The sequence below is a fragment of the Phalaenopsis equestris genome, unplaced genomic scaffold (genome assembly GCF_001263595.1).
Source record: "Phalaenopsis equestris unplaced genomic scaffold, ASM126359v1 Scaffold000070, whole genome shotgun sequence".
NCBI lineage: Eukaryota > Viridiplantae > Streptophyta > Magnoliopsida > Asparagales > Orchidaceae > Phalaenopsis > Phalaenopsis equestris.
Genome location: NW_018164512.1, coordinates 828,222 through 854,398, shown reverse-complemented (window position 1 = coordinate 854,398; position 26,177 = coordinate 828,222). Strand labels below are relative to the sequence as shown.

At 30.9% G+C, this 26,177-nt stretch overlaps 1 protein-coding gene across 2 annotated transcripts in view; it reads left to right on the top strand.

Annotated features, from left to right (window-relative positions):
- The first annotated feature begins 2,575 nt into the window (after nt 1-2,575).
- Nucleotides 2,576-26,177, top strand: part of LOC110019699 (TSL-kinase interacting protein 1) — a 63,351-nt gene continuing 39,749 nt past the window's right edge. For both annotated transcript variants that reach the window (XR_002293477.1, XM_020717485.1), the window contains exons 1-6: nt 2,576-2,879; nt 3,001-3,034; nt 14,202-14,309; nt 25,068-25,253; nt 25,378-25,460; nt 25,537-25,584. Coding sequence is in view for 1 of the 2 variants with exons in the window: in XM_020717485.1 (XP_020573144.1) it covers nt 25,109-25,253; nt 25,378-25,460; nt 25,537-25,584 (276 nt within the window). In the remaining variant the exon portion in view is untranslated. The remainder of the gene's footprint in view (nt 2,880-3,000; nt 3,035-14,201; nt 14,310-25,067; nt 25,254-25,377; nt 25,461-25,536; nt 25,585-26,177) is intronic.

Genomic DNA, 26,177 nt, shown 5'->3' with positions numbered 1-26,177 from the left:
TTAGTATAATTAGTTTTTTAAGAGTTATTAAAATTACATATTTATTTCAATTGCCTAATGTTGATAGATAAGCAAATTGAATTCCATTGTTGTGATTAAGTATTACTTTTCTAAAATTTTAGTTCGTAGTTCTAATATTACTCGTTGTGGGATCGATATCTAGGACTCCATTAGAGCCCTATATTACTTGAGCGATACGTATACTTGCGTTGATAAGTGTGACTTTACAATTGCTGAATATTTTATACATACATCTTTATCGAATCTATAACTGTTATTAAGTTTTTGGTACAGTTGCTGAGGAATTAAATCTTTTAGCAGCAGTATTAAACACTTATATTTTTAAGCATATATAAAGTCGCTGTCAGGTCCTTCCGTACAGTAAATCCAATTTGGTGTGCATATGCACAATATTATTCATAGGCTTTCTTCTCGTTATGAACCACTGTTCAAAACAAGCTTTCCACAATTGGATCAATGCACACAGTTACAGGCTCGGGGAACTGCAAATTTTAATATATTACCATTAGAATAACAGAAATAACGCCTAAACAAAACCAATTCATAAATCCAATAAGACTATGATGAAACAATACAAAAATAATACTTTAATACATAATACCACCATAAAAATACAGAAATAATACCATAATAACACAAATGTAGTTAAGAGATAATACAACAATAATACCATAATACAACCATAATAACATGGAAATAACACCAGAATAACACTAATTACAACAACAACATAACACCATGACAATACCAAAATAGATGGAATATATTATTGTTGTATTATGACATTATAATAAAATAAATGTACAGTTTAAAGTGACTGTCTTATTTTGGTGTTATTATGGTAATATTAAGATAATATAAGTGATTTTTTTCTGTCTGGTGATATTTTGCTGCTATTTTTGTTGTATTATGATTCTAAACCCTTAACCTACAAACCATGATAATACCTAGCCAACACCACACCCATCCTCCAACATAACAGTAATGTTACAATCAAATCATATAGTAATCAAACCAGAATAGCTCCACAATATTCCAATCATCCCTAAACCCAAATATCACCAGTAAATAGAAAGAAATAAGTTCACCTGCGGAACGGTTCAGCCCTCAGCTAATAAGCTAAGCTTATTGACATCATTCACGCAATCATTCACGCAGTCATTTTCCATCAGCATTTCTTAGTCGAGAGACAAATCCATTGGAAGAACTTTAGCTGAATAGCTGAGTACGAATGCAAATGGAAAAATAAAATATTTCCTAACACCTAAAAGGAATTAAAGCTGGAAATTTACGAATTGGCGGGATCCAAAATGCCAGAATATACAATTTGGCGGAATCAGAAAGTGACAAATAGACGCTTTTTTGATATTGGGCGGGGCTCAGGCCGGGTCACGCTGTAAAAACAATGTTTTCCGCTTATTTTTTTTGTTGGTGGGCCATAACTCCAGCTGTCAGTTTTTTATTGGCTACCGCAGATAACCCTGCGTGCGGTCTCCGGACTGAATAATTTTTCCTCAAAGACGCCCAGATTCTCAAAGCGAAAGCCGACTAGTATCCAGACCAAATAGCCGACCCAAACTAGCTAAGCAGGTCGACTTGAATACCTAACCAATCAAAAGGCTTAAGCACACAAAAAGAAACCAATATCAATTATGGACACGAGAGGACGTCAATATCAATTATGGATTTGAAAAAAGTGCCAATATCAATTTTGATTACAAAAATATGTTAAAGAGGTAATAATGATATGTAACACAATAACAGTGATGATATTCTTAATGTGATATGAAATAATTGGATGGTCGAAATGTAAAAATGTAAATTTTAATGTTAGATATGTAAATACATAATAAATGAGTGGTGTTGAGTGATGTGTATTTAAATGGGGGAGATAATTTGGTCATCTCACCCCAACCCCAACGATTATTACATCAGTAAACCAGTCGTAAATTCGTGTAAGGTATTCAATTAAAAAACACACACATTTTCTGTCCGGATATCTGACATATCTCTACGTGCGGTGCAGATTCTTCCTAAGTTATTTTAAGGTTATTTCTGGGTTATTTTCAATAATCCCGAAATAACCCATAAATAACCCAAACATAAAGAATGCAGGTCATTTCTGGGTTATTTTGGGATTATTGCAAATAACCCAGAAATAACCTGAAAATAACTCAGAAATATCCTGAAAATAACTCAAAAATATCCTGCAGGAGTTCCCACATAAAATTTTTTGAAAAAACACCCATCTTTTTGGGAAAATATTTGCGTACATAAGACGTACGCAGTGCTGCGTACGTTAGGGGTTATTCATGGGGTACAAGGGGGTTATATCCAGGTTATACCCCCTGTAACCTCCGTGTAACTCCCTTGTAACCTCCGTATAATTTATTTGTACCCCAAAAGCACGAAACTCATTTGTAGGTTATAAGTAGTTTACGAAGAGGTTACGAGGGGTTACAGAGGGATATAACCCCGATATAACCCCCCGCTGCATATGTCTTATATACGCAAATATTTTCGCTCTTTTTGAGTAATGTCCTCATGTAATAAAAAATCCAAACCACAACCACCTTCCATCCTCTTGAATATATCTTCTTGCTCAATTGCCCTTCACACCGCCCGGCCACGCTCTTAGGTCACGCCGCCCGCCTCGGTTTCTGCCTCTCTCTAGCACGGCGAATTCATCCCCGTCCCGCTCTTGAGTGTGAAGATATTGGAATCCTCCATTGAAACCCTGCCGGTCCTCTGCTCGAAGCGCCTAATTCGTCTCCGTCCCGTCTGATGGTTCGCTCCTCTCTCGAAATTCCAGTCGGAGAAAACCTGCCGGTCGTCTGCTCGAAGCGATGAAGCGTTTTGTGAGTTTTTTTTTTCCATCTAATCTAATTTCGTTCTCATCATTTGTGATTTATAAGACATTGAGATTAGATATGTATTTGATTTTCTCTTTTTATGTGGTATCTTTTTGTTTGTTTGCAGGTGTAAATGGCTGAACTTTTACTACTTCTCCCAGGTAAATTAGTTTATTTGATCATCATCTTTTGTTCAACGTGTAGTTAAATGATTGGGCTTTTTTTCTCCACTTTTTATGCTTTATTGAGATTTTGGAGAAGGCAATACAAATTTTTTCCATCACGAACAATCTAATAAGATTTGTTCCTAGTCATGAGCATATTTTTATATTAATTGGCTAATTTGTTGCATACTGGAGAAGCTTCTAGGACATTATAAAGTTTGAGTACCTTCTTTGGCTTAGTTTAGAGCAATTTCAGTTCACATACACCATGGAAGAGACCTTAGAAGGGAAAAAGGTCATGGAGCTTAGCTTTGTTGTAGCGATTTACTATTTTTGTAGAAAATCAGTATAATGTTGGCCCATCTTCAAGTAATTGGAAGGTATTAGTAATAGATGCCTCTCAAGAAATTAGAAATAGTAATGTTGAGGGTCTAAAGCTTGAGTCTCACATGTGAAGGTTGTATACTTAATTATTTGCTCTATTAGTGGCTGCCTTATTTTTAACTCCTAAATTTTCACATGCTATCATATATGACATTAGGTTTATTTATGTAATATAAATGCAATAAAGTGTCACTATATTTAGAGAATCATTTTACAAAAAAAAAGGTTGTTTTTAAAAGATCCATGATTTTTTTTAGCTTTGTTTAGTTACTTTATTTTTGTTATTTCATCACTTTAGCTTGTTAGCAAGCTTTAATGGATGATTAATGAATACAAATTTAATGAGCAAGATCCTTCCCAACTCTTTTTTCACTAAATGCGGTCGGTCATCCACCTATTCTTTTTCTTATTTTATATGGGTTGTGTATCCATTGTTTCCCTCCCACACCCCACCCCTTCTCAACCCACTCTCTTTTTCGCTATTCCTATTTTTCCCCTGTTCTTCATTTTGTTAATCCTATCATTTTCATCTTTGGGAGTTGGCACAAACGACTTGTTTTATCATGTCCATGCCGTCTCCGTTTTTCGTCCACATTTTTTTATCTGAGCAAAATATTCCTATATCAAGAATGATTCTTGGATGCATCGACCCCTTTGGCTCTCCTACATATTTAATGCTTGGCCCTTTAATTATTCATCAAGACATCACTATTTTTGTTCTATTTTCTACACTTAATACCTTAAAACTTTTATGTTCACTACTTTCACTTATATGTTATATATACATTCCAAAATTTTAGAATCCGATGATTCTACATTGCCTTCTAACCTAAGCAAGTTACATTGTCTTTTACCTCCAACACCATTATATTTGTCTACCACCAACAACACTACAACCACCACCAATCACCACCACTTGCAGCTTGATGTAAAACTGTTGAAATAAAATTCAAATTTTCAACTCCCTAAAATTTTGATCCAATTTTCGCTATTGGTGAGACATAAGTTGGGTAAGGTTTGTTTTCATTATCAACTTCTTAATTTAATATTATGATTTATATTCTTAATTAGTTCTCGAATCTCCATAGAAATTCTTATAGATACTTTTTAATTCGCTCAAAAATTCCTTTCTAAGTCCACAAAATAAATTAGCCAACAAATCTATTCCATACATTATCTTACCATTGTTTTGTTATTCACTTTCTTTTCGTCTGATTATTTTTTGATGCTATCTAAATCAAGAAGACTCCTTCTAAAGAAAGGTAGTAATAGATAAGTTCGGCTGCTCATAGAAGAGTTGATTTCCCTCTCATTCTTGGTTAACCACATCAAGTGTATATTGAGATTGCTTTCTTGTGTTATTCTTTGTCATCAACTATCTCTTCAACTCCAAATTCGCATTTAGCTCATCTTCGAGGTTTATCATTGAACATCATGAAAGGTTTTTTTTTTGTTTTAATTATGTTATACAGATCAAGGCTCATGAACTTGCATGAGTTTGGATTTATTTCATATTGTCATGATGTGATTATACATTCTTTAAGATTTTTATTGTAGAAGTTCTTATAGGGTTTCTTTTGATGACTTGATGCAATTTAACATATGACCCCACATGTATTGTTTATTGTTATTTTCTTTGAAAAAGAAGTTTTACATTTATTGCATGCATGCTGCATTGATTATTTCATTGAATCTGGCATATTGTTGTAGCTTTTTTCCTATTTATCATGAATCCATATTATCAATATTATCATCATCAACTTGATTGTAATAATTATTATTATGTAGCACACTCTATCCTTAAATATTCTGAGATTGTCTTTTTGGTATATGAGCTTACTTGATAAATATTACTTATCAAAATTTTTTCTAAATTGAGTTTGTTGGGGTCTTAGATTAAAGTTTTTGTTAGATCAAATTTTCAAAAGATTGATAGACATTGTGTTGTAAGTTTTTGGTTTAACATTAAATGCAACTTAAATAAGAATTTATATTTGTTTACTATTAGAAAGTTTTATTTACTTTAATTAATCACCACAAATAATATTATCATAATGTTTCTAAATATTATGACAAGTTTTGCATCGGACATTGTAGGTATAATCACCAATAACCCAAATTTAAACCTTTTTAATGTTGTCTCTACTCATAAAGGGACTAAGGTTAGATATTACATAGGAATATAAATTTAATGACTCTAAAGCTCCCGTTGACACTTATCATAGGGCCGTAAAGATAGGGAATTTTTCCTAAGAATCCTTTTCTAGGATCACTTTACCGCTTATCACTACTTTTAGAAATATTTTATCTTCATTTACATTTATGTGTATTACTTTAACATTGCCCACACCACCACCATCACAACTTAAATTTATGTCTAAACCTATCTAAGATGTTGACATAATGATACTCTTTTTAATAAAGAAGACTCAGAGTTAGAGGATTGTATGTTGACACACGAATTAGAATCTGAACTAGAGACAAATCTTGAGGATGGGGATTAATCCAAAGTCCGATCTACTCAAATTTGATATGCTGGTGGTTCTTGAAGTTTTGCTAATTTTGAATTTGTTTTACCTGGTGAGTTTGTGTTATTTTTATGTAATATCTCTATATTTTTATTGCACGAGCTTGAACATTGGTATCAACTTTCCACTGCATTGAAATAGATACTATTTGCAATAATGAAATTTTTCATGCAAAAGCTATTATCGATACTGATTATAATGATATTAGGAAGTTATCCTTTGATATTATTTTTCAACTTTGAACGGTTACTTTTTTACACTTTCTTCCTTTTTATTGATTATAAATCTTTTAAATTATCCATTATCAAAGGAAGTTGTCCTTTGATATTATTTTTCAACTTCGAACGGTTACTTTTTTACGCTTACTTCCTTTTTATTGATTATAAATCTTTTAAATTATCCATTACCAAGATAAGCCTTAACTACCTTTCAATTACTTTTTTTTCTACCATAATGCTGAACTTATGGATCACATAGTATCTATATATGCACTTATTATTATTGATTTAAACCAACATTTATTTTTTTTCAATTTTTGAGTCATTTACTAACTGAACTTATTATCCAACTAATTATTTTTGTTTTTTCTGTGTTCAATATACTGATAGAAACCGAAGTATTTTGATTTTGAACATGAGGCCATTAAGATAACATCTCAAATGTATGAGTATAAAAGTGCCATCAAGTATTCTTTATAGGTTTATTTATTCATAATAGTCATCAAGATAATTATCACGAATTTATTAATATTTAAGTGAAATCAAGTGGGGTTTTCTTACGGTATACATCTTTAGAGTTTTTGAGAAATATTTAAATTATAATTTAAAAGATATTCAATTTATTTAGGCTTCACAAATTCCTTTTTTTATTATGTTAATAACTATATCATGTCAAAAGAAAAGGTTTTATAAATATAAATAGTTGGTTGTGGAATGATAGTGGAATGTTGGTTGTGGAATGATAATGTGCAAAAAAAGATAAAATATAAGAAGTTATGTTATAAAAATTGATTTAAATGTAAAAGCTTAGAGAACTGATAAAAATATCAAACGACCAATGTGGAGTCTAAAAGAACAATTTGTCATGCCAAAAGTTATGCTTTTAGTGATCTTTATAAGAGATTATATACTAAGGAGGGTGAAAAATATATCTATAAACTAGCCAAATAAAGTGAAAAGAAAAGTAAAGATTTAACTCACGTAAAGTGTATTGAAGATGAAAATCAAAAAGTAATTTTCTTAGAAAAAAATATTCGACATAGGTAGTTGAGTTATTTTGATAAACTTTTTAGCGAAGTTTCTGGAAATACGATCGATCTAGTGATCTTAGTATGATTAATAATAATAAAACGTTTCATTTTTACCATTGGATTAGTAAAAAAGAAGTTGATGAGGCTTTAAAGAAAATCAAGGGTGGAAATGCTGAGGACCTGATGATATCCCAATTGAAGTGTGAAAATATTTAGGAGATTTGAGAGTTTCTTTGGCTTACTAAACTCTTTAATATTATTTTAAAAACTAAAAAGATGCCCGAGGAGTGGAGGAAGAGTATTTTGGTACCTATTTTAAAGATTAAAGGGGATGCACAAGAGTGTGCAAATTGTAGAGGAATTAAGTGGATGTGTTATACTTTAAAATCATGAGAGAGGGTAATTGTACATAGGTTAAGTCGTAGTACAAAGATTTCTCATAATCAATTTGGATTTATGTCGGGCAGGTTTACTATGGAAGCTATACATTTATTGAGAGGTTTGATAAGAAGTTCAGAGATAATAAGGAGGATCTACATTTGATTTTTATTGATTTAGAAGAAGCTTACTTTAATGTTCCAAGGGATATCCTTTGGAGAGTTCTTGATATGATTTATATTGAAGTCATTAAAGATATGTATACTAGAGTTACTTGTGTTCGGACCGAAAGGAGGATTGACCAAATATTTTCCTATTTCTGTTGGTTTACATCAGAGATCAACTTTAAGCCATATCTTTTTTGCTTTAGCTATGAATGGTCTTACTAGACATTTACAGGAGGATGTACCTTGGTGTATGCTTTTTGCTGATGATATCCTTCTTATGGATACGACGAGCGAAAATGCCTTGAAAAAACTTAAATTATGGAGGTCTACATTGGAGTCTAAAGGACTTCATTCGAGTAGAACTAAAGCTGAATACATGGAACGTAATTTTAGTAGTAGTAGCTCTAGTGACAAGTGTAATTTTGGGTGATCAAATTATTAAAAGGTATGAACGATTTAGATATCTCAGGTATGGGGATGTTAATTGTAGAATTAAAGTTGGTTTGTTGAAGTGGAGGAATGCTTCAGGCCTTTTGTGTGATAGAAAAGTACCGCTTAGATTAATAGGAAAATTTTATAAGATAGTGGTGGGACTTGCAATGCTCTATGATGCTGAATGTTGGCCTTTAAAGAGAAGTATAATACTCAGTCAAGTGTTGCCGAGATGAGGATGATTGGTGGATGAGTGGCTTTACACTTAGAGACAAAATGCAAAATGAATATATCCGTGATAAGGGTGATGTAGCTCCAGTGACGGACAAAATTAGAGAGAGTCGTCTTAGATGATTTGGTCACATTAAACGTCGACCATCTGATGATTCAATTGTTTTAGATTCGACTTATGTTAAGAAAGACAGAGGTAGACTTAGGAAGACTTGGGCTTATTGTATAAAAAATGATCTTAATTTATTAGAACTAAATGAAAATTTGACACTTAATAGGATGCAATGGAGAAAAAGAATTCATGTAATAGGCCCTATGTATTGGGATTAAGGCTTTGTTTTTGTTGGTGTAATAACTATATCATGAAAATATGACTTTTTGTAGAATTATAACTACTCAACGAAAACATGTCATAATTTGAGGATTGATAGTAATTTAAGAGAGTTCATTCGTTCAGGCATGATAATAAATAATATTTTATTTCAAAAATGGCTAATAATGTGCTTTTATTCTTAAAATTGATCGATAATGTATCTTTAGTTTAAAACAAATGACTATCAATGTGCTTTTGTTAAAATGACTACTAGTGTACTTTTATTTTAAAGAAATGATTGACAGTGTGTTTTTTTTAAAAATGATTGATGGTGTGCCTATATTTTTTAAAATTTTTTGCTTCTATTTGTATTTAATTGTTGTTAAATATTTATTTATTAGACTTTGATTGAGTTATTTGTTTAACCTATGTTATTTTAATATTCATGTTAAAGATATTTTATTATAAAATTTTAAATTATTTATATTGATATTATATTTTTTTTCATATTAAAGTTTTGTAAATAGATCATTATTTGAAAAATAAAAAATGGGTGAAAATAATATTGATAAGCTTTTAACCGATTGGACTTCATCATTTAGTCTATAGTTATGGTGTTAATGAGAACAGAAAAGTATGAAGAAGGTATTTACTCAAGGGAACACTTCCGGCAAAAAAAAAATTAATATTCCCAAATAATGATATGTAACTTTGCATGTAAATTTTGTTCAAAATGGTTTGAGTATTCAGCTTGATTAGATTATAACATGCACAAATATGACTATATTGTCTTTGTTATTATCGATTTAAGTCTCTAGAATAACTTGATGCAACTCAAGGAAGTGGAAATCATTACTTGGTGAAATATTAAAAATTAAAATGAAAAAAAAAATTTAGCTCACAATGGTATACATAACAACGCTCACAATAAAGTAAGACAAAAATATGAGGATCTAAAAAATCTCAAGTGCATTTTTATGTTATGGTTGAGTAAGGATAAGAAGAATAAAAAATATAATATTTAATTGATCGTAACCTTTGATTGAATTATATTTCTTCTATGATAAGGATTATCATTTCATGATTATGATGAATCAGTTGAATTTGTTAACCAAAAGAAATATTTATAGCCACTTCATTTTATTGATAATCATAATAAAAAAAATAAAAAAAAATTATATTTGAAATGCTGGTAGATTTTAATGGTTGAGAAAGTTTTAAGCAATAACAGCTTAGATTTTATAGTGCATTTGGGGCAGTTATAGCTATTTGAAGAAGCTGTGAAATTATTTCAGGGAGAAGTTGTTGTTAGAAAGCTTCTTAATGTTTACCTATCTGTATGTTTGGATGATTTGCCATGTTGCAGCTATTTCTGAGAAAAAATACTGTAATGACCTTATGGATATGTGTTAGTTGTAAGTCTGTAGTTTTAGTAATAATTCTAACAAAATAATATAAATAAATTTTAACACTTGAAAAAGAATTCAAAAATTCTTTTGTAATACTACATCAAGTTTAATACATCACCTAACATATAATTACATGATAATAAAGATTGTAATAACAACAATTTATACTATGATAACATTATCTTTCTTGCCCAAACATTCAAGTTATTTTTCCAAATCTTTTCTCCATACATAATCACTATTTGAAGTGAATTTTTCACTATCATCAGCCCATCGAAAAAATTTTACAATCACGAAGTGTTTTATTTCTGGGACACTTATAGAATCTTCTCCCATAGCTACTTTCTCGTCTTGAAGTATGCTCATAATATTGCATACCATAGTTCTGATACCGAACTTTAAAAGCATTTGAAATCCTTGAACTCATATTTCATGAGAATGTAATATTTAATGTTTAATTGAGAAATTTGACTTTATGTGTGGTAGAGCAAGTAAAAAAAAATTAAAGGCTTAGAGTCAACATAAAAAAATGCATAAAAATGATACTTGGTTGCCTTTAAGCGTTTATTATCAAACTCATATATGTCGAAAAGCAAAGCAGCGTAATGATGATCTAAAATAACCACTAATGTCATATGACTAACCATAAACCTCAAGAAAATAAAAAGCAATTGTTCACATAAACCACAAAACACTGAAAACTATAAATGAAATCACTTAACTTCTCGGACTTCAGAAAAATATAGCCAACACATACATAGATGTGTATAATAATATCATTCACACATATTTTGTAAGAAAAAACCATCACCATATAACTTAAGAAAAATATGCATCAACCAATAATCTTTAAACACAACTCAATAAAAATCAAAATTCATACCAAAAGACACTCCAAATATTTCTCACAAAAACCTTTTTTCATCTGTTTTTTGTTTCCTCAAATGATCAATTATAAATATTTGAAGCATTCAGTAAAGCATCTGTGATTTATTACCTCAATTGAATCATCTCCTGAACACCCTCCCCATCGAATATCTCAAAATCATCCACTATCAAATTATTCTCCATTATTGATTGTTCTGTTCGATGTTCGCATGCTTCAATTGGTATGTATGTGGGATCCTCACCAAAACCACAAGCGATGCTCATCAAAACCATAACACGCACACCAAAACCAAACCCTAAACAATAATTGATACTCTCAACGAAGAACAACATTTCGAAAGGGGAAAAAAAGCGTCTACCCATAATATCCAAAACTATGGCATGAATTGCACTCAATGCGACCAAGAAAAAAAAATCGTGCATAGAGCTTGGACCAACAACAAGGAAGGAAAAACCCCAAACTTTGAAGAGCTTCTACATTCTACTCATATAGATTGGTTGATAGAACACATAAATCAACCGATTAGCAAATGATGCAAGCATTACATAGATGCATACAAAAGTTTTCTAAAAATCTTCAAATCAATTTCAACTTAAGGAAAACAAAGTTAAAATCCATTTGAAGAAAAGAATCAAAGGCAAAAAGAATGATGAGAAAGATAATGCAACACCAAGCTTCGGCCGGCGACGGAGAAGAAAGGCCCTATGATATTTCTTTCGTGGATGTGTGGATCGGGTTATAGGCGAGTAATTTCACAAATTGACTAGGGGCAGTGTCCTTTTTCAAATACGTTGGGTAACTCGAACTGGACAGCAACTCTAACCCTCTGTTCTCAAAACTTTGTTCCTTTGACACAATTCCTGGAATGCCGTAAAAAAGCAACTCCAAATGCCAACCTTGATGCTTTCTAAAACTGAAAGCACCTAAAAAGCTGTCCTAAATAGGACCTTAGTTTTTATCTTGACAGATAAAAGTCATTTATATTTTTGTCTGTTAGAGTGAATGAGTCTTATGATATATTAATTAAAGAACAACAATTTGCTGCAATAAGTTATGTTGATAGAAAATGATAAATTATTAAAAAAATTATTGGTACTAAACAAGTTTAATGGTTTGAAAACACTTATTCTTAATCTTATTTCACAAATATATTATATGCATTATTTTACTCATCAATTTCAATTATGTTTAGTGGTTGTAGCAAAAAATAATTCTTAAGGTTTGGTTTGGGGTCATTGGTTTGGGGCCAATTTTATTTTTTATTTTTATTTTTATTTTTTTCTTTGCTTTTAGAAATACTAAAATAAACTTCTAGGTGCTTTGAGTGTTTAAAAAACAATAATATCTTAATCAAACATATTTTATATTAATTCAAAACATAAACAAAATAAAATAAAAACAAAAAATATAAAGCAAAAAAATAAAAGTGATCTCAAACAACCTCTGAGTAATTATTTTTGTGAGTTTACTTTAAGAATTTTAAATGTATTAGTTTTCTGTAAGAGAAGTGATGATATTAAAATCAATCAATAAAAAAAATCTTTTTGCATCTTAAGACCGGAGATTTAATTAATGAGTATAGGTTGAATCCAGAAATATTATTGACACCATTGCAATTCACAATTTTATATTGTAATTAAACTTATAAAAATGTGTACATTCATACTTGAAGTATTTGTGATAATTAAGGAGGAACAGATACATGATTGACAATCAGTTAAAATTGGCATTTTAATCATTGCAAGTCGATTTGTTTGCCTTTCTATTTACAGTGCATTTAATGATTGATATTTTAGATATTATAAATGATATATCACAATTTTTATAAACAAAAGATTAGTTCATTGAGAATGCAATAAAATTGGTGTAATTATGCAAACATCAATTACAGATGGTGAGAGAATAAATGAGATTGTTATTAGAAGCATTTCATTTCTGTAATATTTTTAAATTTGATATTCCAAAAGGCGGTCAATGTGTAGAGGTGAAAAATAATGAATTTATATTATTATTTTGTTCCATTATTTTACACAGTGATTGTCTTGAAATTTAATTAGTTGAATAATCGTTTATCTGAAGTAAATATTGAGTTATTATTTTTTTAGGGCCTACCTAAACCCAAGTAATTCATTATCTGTTTTTGTTAACATAAAGCTGATTCGCTTTACAAAGTTATATTCAAGTTATTTTTTTTTCGTTATTGAGCTTATGACTCTTGAGTATTAGTTATCCATTTATGTTTTTAACATGCATAACAGTGTTGATTTTTAATCTTTAGGTGAACTTGCAAATCTTGAAAAATAGTTATATAAGACAAATAAGGATGGTGTGTATCCTTTATTTTATAAACTTATTATCCGAACATTAGTTTTACCAGTCGCTACTACTACAGTTGAAAGAGTATTTTTTACCTTGAAGATTGCCAAATATCAATTGCACATTCGAATGAGTGATAATTGACTTAATGACTGTTTTGTACCGTATATTGAGAAATAAGTCTTTGATTTAATTCTGATTGAAGCTCAAATGCAACATTATACAAAAATGCAAATAGATTGAAAAACTTGTAATATTGTTCAATTCATCAATAATAATGAAATACAAGGCTTTGTTTTTAATTTATGTGCTATTCATTTTATTTTTTGAAAAATTAATTCATTTATATAATAAGTTTGTCCATTTGAAAAAAAAGGCGTGTTTCACCCTGCGTGCTAGATAAAGATGATGACATTCAAGAGTTTATGGGAGATTCTATTTTTTATTTTATTATAATATTTTAGTTCTTTTATTATTCAATAACGAATTTTGGGTGTGAAATATATAAGTTGAACAGTTTTAGGTTCTATGTAACTAACTCCCACTTTATTTTTTTGGTGAAATAATAAAATAATAGATCCTAAAGTATATGCTTCAAATCTATCCTGCTGAAGAAACATTTGTATCCAACCACTGTGCCTAATATCCTTATAGGTAATTTAATGTCTGTTCTACATGGGGAATAACATTACTCATTAGGTATTGGTTTGATTGTTGATATGTGTTCCAACACCCAAGGGTTATGATCGATGCACTATTATTTGTCCTCCTGTTCTCTATCCTTTCTCCCTGAATCTGAAACAACGTAACTTCACGTGGATGGCCAAAATTATCAGAAACCACAAGTAATTTGCTTTCATTGGAACAGGAACTGCTCGGCGGTCAAGTGATTCGCTAGTTGGACCTGTTTCCCTTTGGAAGTTGATTGTTAGAAGGTTCAGTCTTTTACTCAAATCCTCCAGGGGAACAAAAAGAGGTTTGAAATATTGAAAATCTTTTGCTTTGCTTCTATTGATAGATTCATCTATTGAATTTAGGGATTTTTCTTCATCTGTATTAGATAAAGATGTTCTTTTAGTATGCATGATTATTGTTTGTTGTAGTTATCTGCTTATTTTTTACATGTGGTATTGTAGTTAGTTTCATTTCTCCTTTTAATCTGATCTGCTCTGCCATATCTGGCATTTGATTTTCAAGTTTTACCTCAATCACATTATGTTCATTTGCGTTATATTTCACTACATTTTATTAGTCTGACTCATTTTCTATGTAGCATTTGAATGTTATGTTGGATCAAATGCAAATATTTCTATCTTCAATTATTCCACAGAGGATACGACTCTGTTCTAGTCTAATAGATGACACATTTTTTTGCTGATTTTTGCCTTTGAAAGGGCGGTTTCAACATGACCTAAACTGTATGCTCAAATCTGATTGCTAAACTTCAACCAACTGCAGAAAATTTATGAAGAGGTAGGAGCCCTGTCAGATCTGAAGCCATATCCTTAAGGTCTATACTGCATAGAAACTTATGCTGTGCTGTAATTATGAGCATATTTGACGGGAACAAAACATATTTTAGAGAGTAGAGGGAAGAATAACAGACATTGCTACATCTCTAATTTTGTACTAAGAATGGTATTTCAGCTAGATCATAGACCTTGAGTATTCATAATAATCTTTTTTGGTTTCTTTTAGAACAAGGACAACAAATTATATGGAATGACATAATTAATATAAAGTTTCAAGATGATAGAATATCATAGTTCCATACCAATGTTATTAAAAGTGCTCACTCATGGAGATATGGCTGCCCAATTTCTGAGGGAACATCCCAACCATGCACTCAAGCAAAGCCAAACATTAAAAAAGAAATAGATATGATCACTTAATAAACTATTTTTCAAGTTTGTTAAATATTTTTAAACACTGCCATTGCCTTGTCCCAATTCTCGAATGTGAAAAGTGGAGAGTTGCATCAGGTTGTCGACAATCAACATAAATTTTATCAAAAATTCATGACATGAATCCTTTTGATCATTGTGTAAATGTTAGGGCATCCCTTGGAACTGACACACGGTATGACCTGGATACAGTGAAAAGTGTGCAAGAGCCACTACAACGGCGCCCGGGTGTAGTGTTAAATAAGCAAGGGTTCCCACATTACGGATGAATGTGGGTAAAAAAGTTAGTCCATTAAACTAATTTTAGGATAAGGTTTTGGAATATAAGTACTGTCATAGGAAAACTAATGGAATTAATGGATATTATGATTCATAGAAAAATAAATATCTTATCTATTCAATAAGCTAAATGAGTTGGGGAAAATGCTAAGAAAATGATAGCTTATGTTTTAAACTTTGGTATTCAGGCAAGAGTCGCATTGAGAATGTTGTATGTATAATTATAGATATTTTAGATAAGAGTTTGAAAGATAATGTTGTAAAAATTAATAGAATTGGAGATAGTATTATAGCTCTTAAGATTGTTGTTGATACTAAGATTTTTAATATTATAAGTGCTGGTTTAGATATAGGTTCTAATGAAAAATTTTTGAATGACCTAGAAGAATTAATACAAAAGATACCTCTTGAAGAAAAAAAATTTTATTGGAGGAGATTTAATTGAACATGTCGGTATAGTGGTAGAAGATTTTAGAAATATTTGTGGTGGCTATGATTTTAGAGTGATTAATGAAGAAGATAGAGCCATATTAAATTTTGCGTTAGCTTATGATTTTTGTTATTTCTAATACTTTGTTCAAGAAAAGAAATGAACATATTATTTCTTATAAGAATGGATCTAATAAAAAAAATTGATTATTTTCTTATGAGAAGAAGAGATTGTCGAGAATGTAAATATTATAAGGTCATTCCAAGTGAGAATTTAAGTACTCAACATTGATTATTAGTTCTGGATTTTAAAATGAAGAGTTGTAAAATAAAGATTACTGAAAATCGTTGTCATAGAATTAGATGGGTACCTAAAATATACAAATAAAAATATTTTTTTGAGTAAACTTCAAGATTTTAAGATTTGAGATATTCATGAAGAAGCAAATTCTATGTGGGATAAGGTAACAAATACTATTAAACAAGTGGCAAAAATTATATTTGGAGAATCTGAACGAAAAATTTCTATAATAAAAACTGTTGGTGGTGGAATAATAATGTGCAAGAAAATATAAAATGTAAAAAATTATGTTATAAAAATTGGTTTAAATGTAAAAGTTTAGAGAATTCAGAAAAAAAATAAAATGACATGTAGGCATTCTAAGAGATCTATTTGTGACGCTAAAAAATCGGCTTTTAGTGATCTTTATAACAGATTAGATACTAAAAAGAGTAAAAAATATATGTATAAATTATCCAAATAAAGAGAAAAGAAAAACAAAAAATTTAACTCTTGTAAAGTGTAACTTGTAAAGGGTAATAAAGATGAAAATCAAAAAATACATTTCTTAGAAAAAAATATTCAACTTGGGTGGGTGAGTTATTTTGATAAACTTTTCAATGAAGTTTCTGAAAAGAGGATCAGTTTCAGAAAATACGATCGACCTTAGTGATCTTAATATCGTTAATAATAATAAAATATTTCATTTTTACCGCCGCATTAGTAAAAAAAGAAGTTGAGGAGAATTTAAAGAAAACCAAACATGGAAAGTCTATAGGACCTAATGATATTCCAATTGAAGTGTGGAAATATTTAGGAAAAAATATTTAGGAGATTTAGGAGTTTCTTGGCTTACTAAACTCTTTAATATTATTTAAAAACTAAAAATATGCCTGAGCAGTGGAGGAATAGTATTTTGGTACCCATTTTTAAGATTAAAGGGGATGCACAAGAATGTGCAAATTATAGAGAAATTAAGTTGACGTGTCATACTTTAAAATTATGGGAGAGGGTAGATGAACGTAGGTTAAGACATATTTCAAAGATTTGTCATAAATCAGTTTAGATTTATGCCGGGCAGGTCTACTATAGAAGCTATACATTTAATAAGAGCTTTGATGGAGAAGTACAGAGAGAGCAAGGAGGATCTTCATATGATTTTTTTTTATTTAGAAAAAAACTTACGATAAGGTTCCAAGAGATATCCTCTGGAGAGTTCTAGAGAAGAAATGTGTTGATACGACTTATGTTCAAGTCATTAAAGATATGTATGCTAGAGCTGATACTTGTGTTCGAACAGAAGGAGGATTGACCAAATATTTTTTTATTTCAGTTGGATTACATCAGGCGTCGGCTTTAAGCCCATATCTTTTTTATTTAGTTATGTATGCTTTTACCGGATATTTACAAGATGATGTATCTGGGTGTATGCTTTTCACTGATGATATCCTTTCTATGAATAAGACTAGAGAAAAAACTCAACAAAAACTTGAATTATGGAGGTCTACTTTGGAGTCTAAAGACCTTCGTTTGAGTAGAACTAAAACTGAATACATGGAATGTAATTTTAGTAATAGTAGCTCCACTGACAGAGTTGTAGTTATGGGTGATCAAATTATTAAAATGTGTGAACGTTTTAGATATGTTGGGTCTATTGTTTAAAGTGATGGTGATATAGATGGGGATGTTATTAGCATAATTCAGGTTGGTTGGCTGAAATGTGGTTGAAGTTGGTTGAAGTGGAGGAATGCTTTGAGCCTATTGTGTGATAGAAAAGTACCGCTTAGATTGAAAAGAAAATTTTATAAGATGGGTGGTGAGACCTGTAATGCTCTATGTCATAGAATTTTAGCCTTTAAAAGAGAAGCATAAAACTATGTTAAGTGTTACAGAGATGAAAATGCTTAGGTGGATGAGTTGCTTCACACTGAAAGACAAATTGTGAAATGAATCTATTCGTGATAGGGTTGGTGTCACTCTAGTGGCCAAAAAAATTAGAGAAAGTCGCCTTAGATGGTTTGGTCGCATTAACGTCGACGATCTGATGATCCGGTTAGGAGAGTAGATGTTTTAGATTCGTCTTATGTTAAGAAAGGCAGAAGTAGACCTAAAAAGACTTGTGCATATTGTATAAAATATGATCTTAATTTATTAGAATTAAATGAAAATATGACGCTCAATAGGACGCAGTGGAGAAAAAGGATTCATGTAGCCGACCCCACTTAGTCGGATAAAGGCTTGTTATTGTTGTTAAATATTTTTAAATCGTATAAAGTGGTGGTTATCACATTTAGAACTTGATCAAGTAAAGTAATGTTTTTTTTCTATCTTCTTTGCATTCCATTTTTGAAATTCTTGACTGGTACATTATTTTAGATAAGGATATTTATGGTATTTAAATTTCTTTCTTGAATAGCCTAGGGATAATTTCATTTTGATGATTATCTATTATAGTTTCTCATCACCATCCTCTCTAATGTGTTCTTAGTCACTAGATATGTAAATCTTTTTATTTTCATCTACCTCTTCAAGTCGTTGTTTTCAATCTCAAGGTTTACTATTCTAGAATGTAAAGGTTTTGCACCAACAATTTGCCCAACAACGCATCATTGTTTCTCCACTCCTTATGCCCTTTTCTCGTCATTCAATGTCTAAGTATCATGATAGAAAGATAACTCATTTTTAATGTTAAGTATTATTTGCACTTTAGTCTCCAATGAGCACAAGGCGGTTCCTTCAGCTATCTTAAATAAAAAAGGCCTTACCCCTGCAACATTTTAATGATGGTGACTATCTAGGAGGTTAACAAGGTGGTATGGTCTTGCTTCATCTTGATAGGCGCTTATGCGAGCATCTATGTTGTCTTTTACAATATTGTTCTGTATCAAATTAAATAATCCTACAAGAGAAAGATGAAACTAATTTTTTATTAATACACAAAAACTTTGATGGCATATTAGTTTATGATTAGAAAAAAAAAATGCTGATAATTAATGATTAGTTAGCTCAACACCCACTCTTCTGATTAAAACACTTTTTTAGATGGGAATTGGATTAAATATTGAAATGATAATTTTGATTTTTGAGCTTTAAGCAGTCAAATGAACAAGAATTGCGAAGCGATAGGGTTCAAAGAAGTTTTAGCAATTTGGAATGAATTTAAAATGAATGGAGAGCAGAAGTGATGCTAGAAGATTAATAGCTTATGTTATTAATGCAAATTTGGATGAGATGCACAATGAAAGTACAAAAATGTGACAATCCCAATGAACTTGAACTTTTTATTTTTTTATCTTTTTGGCCTATTTGAAACAATTTGGCTTAGAGAAGTTGAGCATTTGAATCATTGCAATTAGCAATAGATACAATCCCTTGTAGAATTTAATTTATGTAAAATGGAGGAGTATATTCGCTTGGTAAGATGTTGGATTTGTATTCACAACCAAGGGAAGGAAATAGAGTAATTTATAGTATTAGCTGAAGGTTCATAACATAAAATGAAGTTAATTACATTGAGGTTTCGAGTACACTAGAAATTCGCAAAAATTGAATACATATGATTTGCATTTCCAATGAACTTGAACTTTTAAATTTGCATCATTTTTTTCTCATTGCCAGAAATTGGCTTTAAGAAATTGAGCATTGGAATCTTTGCAATTACTAATTTATACAATCCCCATATGTAAGTTAATTTATGGAAACTTGAGTGAAATTGTTTGGTAAGATGTTGGATTTGAGTTCACATCGAGGGGATGGAAAGATAGGAGTTTAGTACTGGTTATAGGTTCATAAAATAAAATCAAGTTAAATACATTGAAGTTTGGAGTACACTAGAAATATTAAAAATTTTCAACTCATATTTTATATGCATGCATGTGTGTGATGCATGATGGTACACTGGGCTTGCTAATGCATTTTAGGATGAGATGCATAATGAAATTAGAAATTGGCAATATTTCACTTTTTAATCAACTTTTGACCTTTAGCAAAAAATAGTTGCTTTTGATGTAAAAGTGTTGATCACACTCAAATCTAAAAATCCTAAAGAAAAGAGCGACCAAACATAAAATATTAGCAAACTTTAGAAAGAAAATCAGTCATGCATCATACTTAATAAAATTGCACTTACACATGCAAAATTGTTGCTTAAATAAACTAGAACAAGCACAATGGTACAATACCCAAAGGCAAAATCAAGCTTCACATTGATACAAGAAGACTCACGCCTGAAAATAGTTGTCCATATCTGTGAAATACTTTATGAAGACACAACAAACCAGCACAAACATAAGGATAGTGGAAAACATGTAATTTTATATCAATATTGAATGCCTAATCCATTTTATATATACTAGGTGTCTTATTTATAGCCTATAAATGACAAAAAATAAGAAAATTTTTATAATCAAGATCTATTTAAATGGTTTGGAGAAAATATTAAGGAGATTGATAGATTAGGCTTTAAACTTTGGTATTCAATTATGAGTCGCACTAGAAATGGTGTAGATGTAATTAAAGATAAGAGTTTGAAAGATAATATAGTTCAAATATAACTCTAAAGATTGTTGTTGATACTAAGATTTTTAATGTTATAGGTGTTTATGTTTCTCAAGTAGTTTTAGATATAAGTTCAAAAGAAAAATTTTGGAATGTACTAGAAAAATTAATACAAATGATACCTTTTGAAGAAAGAAATTTTATTGGAGAAGATTTATTATTGTTTTCTTATAAATCTTTATGAGTAAACTTCAAGAGATACAAATCTTGAAAACGTTTTAGGTATCTCGGGTCTATTGTTCAAAAAGGTGGTGATATAGATTGGGATGTTATTAGTGGAGTTTAAGTTGGTTGGTTGAAGTGGAGAAATGCATCAGGCCTATTGTGTGATAGAAAATTACCGCTTATATTGAAAAGAAAATTTTAGAAGATGGTGGTGAGACCTATAATGCTCTATGATGCAGAATGTTGGCCTTTAAAAAAGATGGATAAGACAAAGTTAAGTGTTGCTGAGATGAGGATGCTTAGGTGGATGAGTGGCTTGACACTTGGAAGACAAAATGTGAAATGAATATATCCGTGATAGGGTTGGTGTAGCTCCAGTGGTGGACAAGATTAGAGAGTCATCTTAGATAGCTTGGTCACATTAAACGTCGACTATTTGATGATCTTGCTAGGAGAATGGATGTTTTAGATTCTACTTATGTTAAGAAAGACAGAGGTAGACCTAAAAAGACTTGGGCATATTGTATAAAAAATGATATTAATCTTTTTGAATTAAATGAAAATATGACCCTCAATAGGGCAAAATGGAGAAAAAGGATTCATGTAGCTGACCCCACTCAGTGGGTAAAGGCTTGTTGTTGTTATTGTTGTAAGATCTATTTAATTATAATATATTTCAATCTATCCTGAATTCTTGCTTTTAAGAAAGTCTCTAATTTTAAAATTATTGTTTTAGTCACTTTCAACTAGTTTCATCAAGTTTCCAATCTACCTAGCTACAGTGATCGGGTACAACCAATAAGTCGCACTATAGGAGTCATAGGAGAAAAACAGAAGCCAATCAAGTCATGGTATCCTGTCAATCCACATTATAGGATGAAACCATAAGCGAATCAAGTCATGTTATAGGAGGAAATCAGAAGTTAGCGATCCAAAAATCCCGCAGCATTCTTGAGCCACATGAATCACTTGGAATAAATAAGAAACTGCAGCTATTACTAACCAAAAAGGCCAAATAAAAAAGGAAAAAAATCACATAGCACAACAATACTTGGGAGATAAATGCCTAGTAGTCAATAATCATAGAATCAGCTAATAAGCTAGAACATTGATCCTTAATAACAACAACCAAGAAACAGCGAAAATCAGCCAATGAATTAACCCCAAAAGAACTAGATGTTTTCTGAAATGATAGTTGAAGAGCTGCTGAACTAGAGAATTCAATGAGCTGAGTTGAAATCTTATAGCATTGAACTGATCCCATGGTGTGAATCAACATAATAGGAAATCTATTCTTTTCTTATTGAATCCTTCATCAAAGACCTGCTTTACACATAAATAAGCTTGACAACAAAACTGTGAATAAATTAATATGAAGACGCATGAATTCAATTTCCAACAAACATAGGCTTTCATTTTTGTATCGGCAACCATATAAAGATCAACTTTTAATATTGAGGAATATCAAGTAAACATGATAGAAAATTGTTATTAAAGTTGAAGACAAGGAAGAATAGCAGTTGACGTTAGCCAATCTTGCCAAGGAACATTTGCATGAACAAATCCCATCAAATCCCAGCAGGTAGAGGGATTCATAAATGCCAATTGTTTTTTATTGTTTTAAACTTTTTTTTTATAATTTAACGCAAAAAAATAAATATTTTTTGCAATAATATATATCAGAAATTTTCTACAGCAAAACTGTAGAAGAATGCTCGTTATCTTATTTTATGGAGATTTCATCTTGATGTAGAAAAGAGATTTGTAAGGATGCATTAGATCAATTAAAAGCACAAAAAGATTTGAGCTGAGAAGTTGAAGAGATTGATTAAAGAAACAGGAAACAGATAACATGCATCAAAAGTTATGTATGCAAGTGAAAAAATAGGGCAATAGGGAAGCAAGTCACTAAATTTATAGTTTCTTCTATCTTTCGTGTTGTTTTTGCCATGAATGTATAAATTATGTTTATGAGAAATGAAGTGAGAACTACAATACAATGGTGGAGTAAATCTAATTGTTGTTGAGATACCTGCAATGGTGTTCAGTGGTATTCATTTGAAGTGTATGTAAATTTGGGAAAACAGTATGAAAGAAAGAAAAACTAAACAACCAAAGAAAACCTAAATTAGAACAGGAAGGGTGGGAGAAGAAATATGCATGAATACTTATTTAGCAGAATATTATTTTGTGAAACCTATATGGAGAAAAAGTATGCCCACCATAGGGAGGGCTTCTATTATTTTGCTGGTGTCTCTATTATAATAATGTAAATTTTCAATATTCTCAATGGTATTATGGTAATTTTTTTTCATGAAACGACATATAATGGCGATAATCTCAGATGCTTGTGGGGCATGATTAGGCTCCATGCACATGATAGATTCATTTAGAATCATCAACGCTAAACCATTATTTTTTTTCTTCCACAACCTCATTAGAACTTTTGTTCTTTTTCTCTTGCTCCATAAATTTAAACTTGTTGCAATGCAAGGCGAGAAATAGGATTTTCTTTGGATGAATTTTTTGACTTTGGTGAGTGAGTAATGCATTTGTAATTTGAGGCATAAGCTTGGATAGAAGTGACATAGGTATGAAGAAAAATATTACCATAGTGCAATGAACAAAAAAACTGCATGCGTCATAAATGTTCAGTTTTAGTCCATAGGATTGCGGTCGAAAAATAGGATTGCTTAACAAAGAAAATTATATAGTTTCTTCTCCCCTATCCTAAATTATCTACGTTGGCGAAAACTTACAGAATAATTGTTTAGAAATTAGAGGATGATCATCCTTTATTCCCGTATAACTTTTTAACAAGTTTATAGTCTAACCTCACCGAAGCATTCTTATTGCTAGTAACTTCACATACCAATTTGAAACCTATAGATTCGTTCTTTTTATGGATATTTTTTATCCCTCTCATTTCCTGTTATATAAGATTTCAGAACTACACGGTTGTGTTTTTAATTGCATTCATATATGGAGAAATTTATTAGACAAATAGATTTGAAGTATTAATTTTCTACCAATTTTAGATTCACTCTAAAATTTTCCATGAAGAATTGAATGAAAGAATGTCTTTTGACTGCTTGGTGTAGGAATCTTGTTCTTGCCTCTTTTATTGCTTGGTGTAGGAAGCTTGTTCAATCTCGTTGTACTACATTATTCTTTTTAAAATTTACAATTTCCTATATTAATGAAGAAACCTCATAAATAGTCTTATGCCTATTTGCAACAACCTTTTATAATTGTCATTTATGTGAAGTCCTCAAATCTCCCAATAGGTTACAATTACCCTAAGAAAATATATTTATATTTGTTACGCCTCAGAGAGCTACGACAGGTGGAGCAACTTATGTCATGTTTAGATAATTGATCTGTTAAGGTTGAAGTATTAGAAATAAAAGGTGAGGAGATGATTTTATTTGGTGGATTTTTGAGGAATGTGTGGATATTGTTTAGCTTCATCTAATTTGGTGTTAATTTTTTATGATCATCCGAAGGAATTTTGTTTAAGGATGGTTTAGATGCACGCCAAGTTGTGGTGTGTATTCTAAGACATCCTCATCCTAGGTGACATGTGAAGACCAAATGAGCCCAAGCGTTAATGATGGCTTGCTTAAGGATAAAGTAACTTCTTGTTTGAGTGATATATTCTTTTTTATTTTTCGGCCCACAGCATTTGTTCTATCTACTCTGATAAGTACGTGAAGTTATCTGGCAACTTGGATACACCTGGAGCATGGTTGCTTTGGATCGTGCCTTGAGTGGTGCATCCAAGCCATTATTACACAACTATTTTTGATGTATATAAGGAATGTTAACAATAGACGCTTCCAAAGCCACAATTCCTCTAATGATCAATATTTAATGCGAAACGTTGATAAATTTGTTAGAGGTTGGCATAATTATTGTAGTTAATATAGCAACAAGTATCTCATGTGCTTCGAATACCGGAGTTTATCAGTTAAAAGAAAATAAATTTATTGGATGTTGGCATAATTCTAGAAGTTAGTATTCTTTGCACTTGTTATTTTTTCTTTTTTTTTTGTCTTTGCTTTTGTTGTATTACTTTCCCTCCTAGGTTGCATCTTCTGAGCAAACCCTCCTCTTTCAGATAGGCATCTCATATTATACACGAAGAACACGATATTTTAGATGTTCTGGAACATCTTCACGATGCATCCACAATCTCAAATGGCTTTAGAAATTCGTATGCCCTCCACAGAAAGCGCACTGCTGAATGATGTAGATTATAATTTTGGTCCGTCTACTTCAGTGACTAGTGGTACTCAAAAATCTGGTACATTTTTACATTCAAATCACGTTAACCTTCAATCAAATAGTGTGCAAATTGTGAAATATTATGAAACTATGCTCAAATATCCGTTCAGCATTTTTAGTATTATTTGATACTTGTGCTTTAGGGCAGAAAAGAACCCGCCAATGGGCTGCTTGGACACGTCAAGAGCAGGAGAACTTTTTTAGTGCATTACGACAAGTTGGCAAGGTCATGGTTTATTCATCTAAGGAATTACATCAGTTACCATGTTTAATGTATGCTAACAGCTAGTTTATATTGGCAGAATTTTGAGAAGATTACCTGTCGTGTGCAGAGCAAGAATAAAAACCAGGTATACTTATTTTATGTTTGGTTTTTACTGAATAACCACTGTTTATTTTGTAATTATCCCTATTTTCTAAATTTTTTTCCATGGTTCTAATAGAAGCTCAAGCGTCCCTTTTTAATATTTATTCTGAATTTGTTCTCTTGTTAATAATTGTTGTTCCTGCAGTACTTGGGACATACCTATATCTAGCACTTGTTCGGCAGCCACCTCTACCACTTCTTGCATTTTTATTGCACTATCTGAGGATCCCATGCATTATTTACGGGGTTCGGCAGTATTTCTGCTACTGTTATCAATCTCTGATGAAATTTCTTTCCACACATTTGGATTCAAATTGCTTTGGCGACCAATCTTTCCACACATTTTGATTCAAATTTCTTTCCACACATGTGCTCCTTGTATAGAAAATTACAGTAGAAATTGTGTTTATAAATAAGTCTAGATCATGTACAAAATAATTAATTGATACGTAAATAAATTTCTTGTTGAATATGTGTCGGCCGTTTTATTGTCCAACTTGACTTTCGTAGTTTGAAAAGGTGATGATTTTGTGATTTTGAAAATAATTTAAATATAAATATAACCTTTTTTTTTTT